The sequence below is a fragment of the Gobio gobio genome, assembly GCF_949357685.1.
Source record: "Gobio gobio genome assembly, chromosome: 13".
Taxonomy (NCBI): Eukaryota; Metazoa; Chordata; class Actinopteri; order Cypriniformes; family Gobionidae; genus Gobio; species Gobio gobio.
In genome coordinates, this window is record NC_137106.1 from 18,499,955 (window position 1) to 18,509,743 (window position 9,789).

The window sequence follows — 9,789 nt, forward strand, 5'->3', positions numbered from 1 at the left end:
CTATGAAGTAGCATTTAATGGTACAAATAAATCCATGCTTTTGTATTACTAAAATTAAAACAAAGGACATTCTGAAAAGCAAAAAGGCAGATTCTTAGTGTTTTTAAAATGTACACTATACTTCAAATTGCGGAAGAACATTGTTTTGGTTGTGTTTCGGCTCTGCCTGCGGATGAATATAATAATACTGCACATAAAACATTTGCTACTAGGATTAAGAGATAAACCACTAGGCCTACTATAGATTGAAAGGATCTCAGGCTGACTATTAGCTGAAGACTTTACTAGCTAACGTTATACCATTAAAAGACACGGTACTTCCTTGAAAATAAATTCCAGCACAGTGCTACAACAACCACAATGGAATGACCCTTCACAATAGATAATGCTTTACAATTAACTTAGAGAGCTACAAAGATAGGATATGGCAATTTATCTGTTCAATAAAATAGGCCTACCTTAACCTTACTCACCTGTTGACTCATGAAAACACCATCTTCGCCGTTCATCTAACATTTTAAATCCATCAGTTCTCACAAGCCAGTGCTAAATCTCTCGTTATTACGAGCTCAAATGGCGTTCTCTATTTGGCAGACGACTCTTCTCTGTTCTGCGGGTTTATTTATTTATTTATTTTTTTGACGGGGTGATTCTCGGAGGTTCGAGATTTAGCGGCTCAATGTCAACCGACATTGGGCCTAGGCCTACTCCCACACATAATCCACGCACTGTATGTAGGCAATTTCCCGCGAAAACCATCCCGCCACGTCAAATATATAAACACTTATAATAATAAGCTTAACATAGTGAAGACAAAACACGTTTTGGGAAAAGTATTGAGGATGTTAATTTTGAGAAGAAAAAAAAAAAGTTACATAGAGTACAAATTTGATAAATACACAGGACCAGACGTATTATTAACTATACAATTATATATATAAAAAACTTCTTTCACCACAGATTAACCAAAAATACAATTATTTTAAAATATAGTGTATTTCCTTTACACTTATGTGCCTGATAAAATATAGACAAAAACGAGACAAAATAAAATATACATGAAATATAAAATTAGATATAAAAAAAAAATCTAAATAGAAATGTATCAAACATTATGGTAAAACACAAAAAAGAGCAGCAAGTAAAATCTGTCAATGTAACTTAAATGTAAACTGATTTTAATTCCCTAAGCTTATCACTAATGGTAACAAACTGCAGATTAAGATGGCAGCTTAGTGGTTATAGTGCTAAAAATAGGTAATGTTTACTAGCTTTATCCCAAATAATTCACGTTTTTATGGTAAGCCTGTTTTAATATTAAAAATGTACCTGTCTTCGAGCCCCTGCTAATCGAGGACTTGTACTGTGCATTGTTTTGAGGTCTGGTATTGGAGTTGAGGTATAACATGGGTTTCTGTTTAACAGCTGTTTAGCAGTCAAAATCAGAGCAGCTCCATTCATAATGGGACTGATCACAACCATATTCTCTTTATCTAAGGTAGAATCGCCGACACTATAGGAGGAGTGTGGTTCGGCACTGAAGTAAACAGTACTACTGCAATCTGCAGGACAGGTGTTATACACCGCACCCTTCTCTGGAGACTGCTGTCCGATTTCAGCACCAGAAAATCCCTCTCCATTTTCAACCGGACAGCTTTCAGATCGTTCACCTGCTTCCACTGGTGGCTGGTTACAACGGTTCCCGTCAGAGTCTGTGTTGGGTGCATCATCATTCCCCAGGAAGACTGCAAGCCCTCTGTCTCCATACAGGCAGTTGATCTTGTCTGTGTTTCCAGTTTTGAGAGCCAGGTGTATTAACATATGATGATGGTGCCAGCCGCCCTCTAGAGCCTGAACGGAACAGCCTTCTGCATGCTTCAAAGGAGCAAAATCGGTCACTGAGAACGTGCCATGATTGTGTGTGGAGGATGCAAGTGTTGTGTTCTTGCAGTCTCCATTCGTTGTTCTGTCAATAGTTGTCAAGCTCATTTGGAGTCTCAGACTCTGGAGGATCTCAGTGGATTTTGGATGAAGAAATCGGTAGTAAAGAACAACAAAAATGACACCTAGAAAAATAGAGAACAGAGAACATTATGTTGTTGTTTTGGGGTTTTTTTATTAGAAAAAGTGATTTCTAGGAATGCCTAATATATCAATATAATATCTGATGACAGAATTTTTGTTAAAGGGGACCTATTATGCACTGTTTCAAAGTCTTTGTTTTTGGGGTCTACTAGAATATGTTTTCATGCTCGAATGTAAATTTTCACATCCCAGTCTGTCGGTGAAACCGTAGTAATATTTAGAATACTTCTACTTATTAATATATTCGAGATCTCCGAGATGCTACTGTAGTGAACATGTCACCTAATTACTACTTTTTTTTAATTTATATTCCCTGTTTGATTCATCGAGGGTTCCATCTACTTCATGCTCTGGAGATTAAAATGTATATAGATATTAAAAATATATTTAAATAGAATGAAAGATAAAGAATGTGTGTACTGAGTGTTATCTTGCTTATTGTGCCCAAGAGCATGATCTATTTAAGTCCACGTGTCATTTAACAAGAAACAATGCTTCTCTTCGCGATTTCAATACGTTACAGCTGTTTGAAAGCGGCTCCCTGAGGCATGCGAATATCTCCCAATATAAAAGCTATCCCGTTGTAACCATCTCTTTGCTCTGTATCATGCTTGAAGATAAATTTGGTCTCTATTTGCACTTTGAATATTGAGTACTTTGATTATGGTTATTGTTTGCACTTAATACCTATGATCAATTTGTAGGAAGGAGTTCAGTTAGGAGGTCAAAAGAAGCTCATGTGCTGTTCTAAGGTCTGAAGAGACAATCATACAGGAAAGAAGCCAGTCAGTTGAGTTTTTACCAAAACCTTTACAGTGCTTGAGTATTGTTGTCTTTTACTGCATATGATAATTCATACTCCGAAAGTAGAACTGAAATGACATTCATTACAAGATGATGAGTTCAAATCATTTCAAATGCACCTGCAACATTTTTTCTAGTCATGCATTTCACCATTGAGGATTTCTTAAAAATATTATGTAAAACTCTCGTCTCGTTCTCGTGAACCCAATCTCGTATCTCGTCTCGACTCGTGAGATAAGTGTCTCGTCACACCCGACTAAATTCGCTTGTAGCATTTTAAACAACTGATTTTAGATTTTAATGTCTTTTTAAAATTGATTTAGACAAAATAGGATAACATTTTAACAATGGCAATTTACAGGTTATTGGCCATAACATGAAAATATTAATCAATATCAGGCATTTTTTAATATCAGTGCATCCCTAATGTTTACCGATAAAGAAGCTGCATAAGACAGACGCAGGAATACTCATGCTGTTCCATGAAGGCCCACTGAGTGAGTCTGATGCCAGAAGCAGAAGGAACGTGTTCTCCAGCAACATTAACTACAAAACAGACAGAAGCGGTGTATCAATGATCTTTGAAATCCATAAACAATAAAAAAAGAGATGTTAACAAAGCTATTGTTCTTGAGAGAAGATTCACTATATATAAAGTGAAATCAGAATAAAAGTCAACACAACCTTGCAGCATTTCACACACTCTCCAGACAGTTTTCCAAATATTTTGCAAGATGTTACAATATTCTGCCAATTTCTCCATTCACACTTATTACTGACAGAGGAGCAGTGTTTTATTGTTAATAAAATTAAAGCTATAAACATAAAAAAAATATATTTTTATATATTTTTTTTAATTAAACAAAAATATGAATTAAATATATTATTATATATTTAGATAAAAAAACCTAAAAAGAAATTAGAAGGTAAAGTTGAAGTACTAAAACGACAAACTAAAAATAATTAGAAATATACAAAGACATTTTTAATAAATATGACAAAAGCACAACAAAAAAAACTAAAAGCTAAACGTCAAATCAAAACTGAATATATAACAACACAAAGCTAATTCAAACAATTCTAGCCACTTGGGGATCATATACAGGCTAGGGGAACTCATATTAATGTTAAAAACCTCATAAAAAGATTTTTTCATGCCATGGGACCTTTAATAAATTCTATAATAAGATATAAATAATAGTAAAATAACACTGCTGTGTAGAGAAACCTACCAAATAGAACCCCGTCATGCGGTACCGCGAGGGACCATCTTTAACGTTAAGGAACAGGAATACGTGCAGAGCCCCTAAGATGAAGTTGAAGAGACGCCAGGAACTCCGGTTAATGCAGATGTCTGTCTGCTGGGACACTTGCCAGAATGCCATAATGAGCCAGTGGAAACCTGAACAGGGATTTAAAAAAGACTATCACAAAGCAGCCATTTATTAACAAATCATCCTTTTCCAGGTAAGAGTTGGGCAATGACAAATTACCTTAAAGCCCTCGAGACTGTCACGCAAACTAACTGCGAAGGCTTTTGTGTGTAAGGATTTGTCTACATAAAAACACAAGGCTTGACTCACCCACGACTCCAGAGAACCACCAGTGAAATGTACTGCAGAAGAACATGAGGCTGGCCACCCTGGCACCCAGCATGCCCCCTCTCCATATGAGCTGGCACAGCATTGCAGCAGGAGTCATGTGCAGGTGACCAGGACGGAGCAGAAAGCATGAACGGCTGAACAGGACCAGAAACCAGGACACATTTAGCAGGCTCAGGCCGACACATAAGACCACTGTAAAAAGAGGTTCAGGGAATAAACAGTTATTAATACATTCTGTGACGAAGTGTATGTTCACACTTAGAAGGTTTGGCTTGATTAAAACAAACTCTGGTGCGAACTCTGTTCATTTGAATAAGTGCGCATGTAAATGGGTGGGTGGGTCAATTTCCCTCTCCACTTTTAGTGAAATGATGTATCGATTAGTCCCTTATTCCTGATTATGACATTCACAGTGCACTTTTAACTGCTCTGTCTCTCTCCCTCAGCTAAACTCATGTGCATGATACGCCATCTACAGGTGTTTCCTTGAACAGCTCATATTTTTTTTTGTTATTTATTTAATTTTAGTTTGTTTTTCAGTCACTTTTTTCATTTAGTTTGACACTTATCTTTTTCAGTTTAGTTTTTTTGTTTGTTGATAAATCGTTTCCGTTTGCGAAAATAACCTTGGTTCAACTGAAATATGAGTGCAACACGGACCGAAGTCCGAAGACATCTAAACAATCCAAAAACAGGATGTGATGCCAGAAGATGTGACCTTAAAAGAACAGAATGCTCAAGGATAACTGGTTCTTCTCATCATAGACGCTATGTTACCCATTACATTTTGTTACAGAACCACGTCTACTTGCAGCAGGTCTTTGCTTGTTTGCAATGGAGGAATTCTTGGCACTGTTTTGACTCTGTCTGTTCTCAGCTGGTAAAAAATACCACCATATGTACGCACACACAACAAGTCAACTTTATTTTATTTATATAGCGCTTTTTGCAATGCAGATTGTTTCAAAGCAGCTTCACAGTTTCAGTACAAGCCCAGCACACGGCATTGTTTTGGATGTTTGATAAGTTCCGTCTCAAATGTAGAAGTGAGCGGGACTAGTTGTAACACACATGGTTTAAATCTTTACACACATGCCAGAATGACGAAACTTAGCATATTTACGAGTTGCCATATCAACCCTATAGAGAGAACAAATTGTGCCAAAATTTTAAAATCTTTGGAAGATATCATTGAAATTTACTTCGTTACTGAAATACATTTTTCATCTCTGTTTTTGTGTTTATTTAAAACTAGACAAATCTGATATTATTTTAATCTAATATCTGTTATTTTACAGTTGAGATTGTTGACCTAACCAGCAGAAGACACAAGCCACGTTTAAATCCCAGTTGCGCAGGCGGGGCATGTTGTCACACTGCGTTACAATGTGCCCCTATCAGAACAATGCCATTCTATATTCTATACTTTTATGAATTCTATTGAGAAACCAGAAAAAGGTGAATAAAGACTGAGAGTCAAGGTTCAGAAATGACTCATTATAATATTTTGCGGTGTGTTTGTTGTCAAACTCAAAAATGTGTTTATTTTTAATTATTTAAAAATGCCATTATTTTATATGAAAAAGTTGATAGTTGTATTTTATTGACAAATTATTTTAGTTTGTCTTGTATATTATTTCTATTAGATCAGGTAACATTTTAAGCTGTCATATGGTCATGTTACAATGTGCCCTTCACATGTTTCAATGTACCCCACCTATGGGGCATGTTGTCACATTTCACTTCCATTCCTTCTGGATATATCAAGAAAAAAGTATACACTGTATTAATGAAACAAAACCACATAACTGTACTAGACCTTGTACATACTGTAGACAAACCGAGAAAGTCAAAAATTGGTTGTGGTTACTGGTTAGGTTGTGCCCTGCTCTCCTCTGTCATAAAAACTGTCCAATCAAGCTGTGCTTTTGTTTTTGTATGAATCTTTAAGTTCTGTGTTATAAATTACAGAACCTTTTCTTTTTTGGTCCGAAACAAGAGAACCAAACTAGAGTGAACACACCCTATGAAACGGATTTAGTGTGCACAGCAAGAATGATTCATACACAATTACATAGTATGTCTAAGAATTTTTTTTCCATAAAACAATTTAGATAAGCATACCAGATAGTGAACATAACTGTTTTATTTTTCATTGACTGATCGTAACCACCGACTTATTTTATGACCTCCACAGAAAACTGTTGACGTGAAGCTAGTTCTGTTCGTGCCAACGGGAAGTCACATACCTGGTGACAGAAAGCCGGGGTGAAGGGTGAACAAACTGTAGGTCTGCAGTAGACTTTGAGGCAGGCTGAGCGTCAGGGCCTCGATCAGACACAGAGCAGACACATCAGCCTGCTGCATTAATAATGCACCAAACTTCAGCTGCCCACCTTGAGACTTCATGCAGCTCCATAACCTGCAAATATAAATCATATACACATCTTAGAAATCAACAGTGGCCAATTGTATGATAGATAATATCATTGGGTGAATCCACCTATCACGAACATACAAAAGTCACCCACACATAGGAAATTACACTACTCCCCAAAAGTTTGAGATTGAACATTCAGTAAAAACAGTAATACTGTGAAATATTATTATAATTTAAAATAATTGTTTTCTGTTTGATTTTATTGTAAAAATGTATTGCTGTGTAAAGCTGAATTTTCAGCATCATAACTTCCTTCATAATGATCATAATGATCCTTTAGAAATCATTCTAATATGCTGATGTGATGCTCAAGAAATATTTCTTATAATTATCAATGTTGAAAACAGTTGTGCTGCTTTATATTTTAGTGGAAACCATATTTTTTCAGGATTCATTGATGAATGAAAGTTTGACAGAAATATTTTGAAACATTTAAATGTCTTTACCCTTTATTCTCACTTTTTAAGACTATTAAGATATTTTTACCTTGACATTTTAATATAGTAATCCCCCCCCCCATTTTTTCATTATCATTACTGTTGCATTATCATACAGAAAAATAACATTATTAAAATAAAGTTAACATTATTTAAATGCTATAGTATTTGTAGTAGTAGTTTTATTTGTGCTTAAATAACTTAAAACATCATTGTATTAATGTAATATAGTAAAAATACTGTATTATGGTAATTAAATCACATTTATTTGTATAGCGATATACTTTTCACAATACATATCGTCATGAATTTGTTATCAGTGGTGGCAGTGTCTAATGGATTTTAGAAATGCACATATACAAATAATGCGATGTAATAATCTAAGGCAGAAACAATGAGCTCGTTCAAATGATGAATACATGTTGTTAACAACATGATTAGGATATATAGCAAATTTGAGCATAAGTGCATGTTGATTCAGTAATGAAAATCAAAGTTGAGAAAAATGGCAAATATGGCAATATGTTTAAGTGTCACAAAGCATATGCAAATGAAATGCAATGGTCTTAAAATAGGCTTCATTTTATTTGCAAAATAGAACTTAGACCTAGACATTTTTTTTATGAATTCACCAGATTATACAGTATATTATTGTACAGTAATTTACTACAGTTTTCCACCTCACTCTTTATAACTGAATTAAAGCAGCTCTAAATGATCTCGTGTTTTGACCTGTGATAGACGCCCAGATGCAGGCAGTGCACAAGGATGAGTGAGGGCTTGGATCTTTCTGCATCAGTGATGTACCACTTCAGACTGAGCAGCTGCACAGCCGTAACCGGCAAGCACAGACCCAGCGTCAGCCAGGCCAGCAGCTCTTTTCCCTTCCAGAGGTAGTATGTGAAGCACAGTACAACTGATGATATGAACGACAAAACAAACAAAAAAAGTCAAACAACAATTTTGATTTGTTTAGTGCACTCTTTCTATGTTCTCGGGCTCTGTCTGTGATGTAAAGCAGCTGTGTGACAGAACACGCCCCCTGCTTTCCATTCATGAAAAAGGCGCCCAAATGCAGTAAAACCATAGCAGCATTGTGCAGTAACAAAACTGAACTCATAATAAAACAGGTCAGAACAGGCAAAACCCACATCCACATGCCAATGCAGTTGCCAAATATGTTTATTAAGCACAGATAGTGGTTTGGGAAGGGATGATTAAACGGAAAATAACTTACGTGCCGCTTTCTCCAATAAAGCAATGACTCCTGAAAAAGAGTAGAGACATACGTGACTCCATATGACCGCACTTCCCTTTCGATTCTGCATCGTTGCACAACACTGTCTTTCTTCAAAGTTTGTGGTATTCAATCCAAGGACTCTTCTGCTGGGGTGCGCTTTGTGTGAGTCGACAGTCTTTCTGGTCAGTTTTTGGGGGCTGCCGCTCAATTTGACGTCACACACCGAGCGACCCTGGACCACAAAACCAGTCATCATAAGTCTCAGGGGTATATTTGTGGCAATTATTAGCCAACAATACAGTGAATGGGTCAAAATGATCGATTTTTCTTTTATGCCAAAATCATAACAAGTAAAGATCATGTTCCATAAAGATATTTTGTACATTTACTACCGTATATATATATATATATATATATATATATATATATATATATATATATATATATATATATATATATATATATATATATATATATATATATATATATATATATATATATATATATATATATATATATATATATATATATATATATATATATATATATATATATATTTGTAGTAGTATGCTTATAAGGGCTTCATTTGGACAAATTTAAAGGCAATTTTCTCAATATTTAGACTTTTTTGCACCCTCAGATTCCAGATTTTCAAATGTTATCTCGGCCAACTATATCCTAACAAACCATCAATGGAAAGCTTTCATACATCAATTTATTCAGCTTTCAGATGATGTATAATTCATTTAATCTCAATTGGTTTTGTGGTCCAGTGTCACAGATTGTAGAATGTAGAAATTTCATGTCATTTCTTGCCATTCACACTTGCTAAATCTGATCGGATTTCAATCGGATATGCACAAAAATCAGATTTGGACTTACATAGCCTATCAAAATACATGGTCACGACTGGAGAAATATCAGACACACGCACACACACACACACACACACACACACACACACACACACACACACACACACACACACACACACACACACACACAACTCTGATAAATGTTGAAATGATAGCGTGCTTTTAGTCATAATTATGATATAATAAATCGAAATTATGACAGTGACAGAACATTTAAAATTATGACGTTAAAGTCATATTTGTCAGATAAAAAGTCGACATAAGAGAAAAAAAATCGAACCTTGATATCATGACTTTTTTTTAT

At 35.3% G+C, this 9,789-nt stretch overlaps 1 protein-coding gene across 1 annotated transcript; it reads right to left on the bottom strand.

Moving 5' to 3' along the window:
- Nucleotides 1-826: 826 nt before the first annotated feature.
- On the bottom strand, nucleotides 827-8,836 carry xkr5b (XK related 5b). The gene is made up of 7 exons (XM_079833502.1): nucleotides 8,608-8,836; nucleotides 8,103-8,286; nucleotides 6,743-6,915; nucleotides 4,473-4,685; nucleotides 4,122-4,291; nucleotides 3,324-3,435; nucleotides 827-2,066 (listed from the first exon to the last, which is right to left on the bottom strand). Exons 1-7 carry the CDS (start codon nucleotides 8,696-8,698, stop codon nucleotides 1,318-1,320), a joined length of 1,692 nt encoding a protein of 563 aa, XP_079689628.1. The 5' UTR covers nucleotides 8,699-8,836; the 3' UTR covers nucleotides 827-1,317.
- Nucleotides 8,837-9,789: the final 953 nt, after the last annotated feature.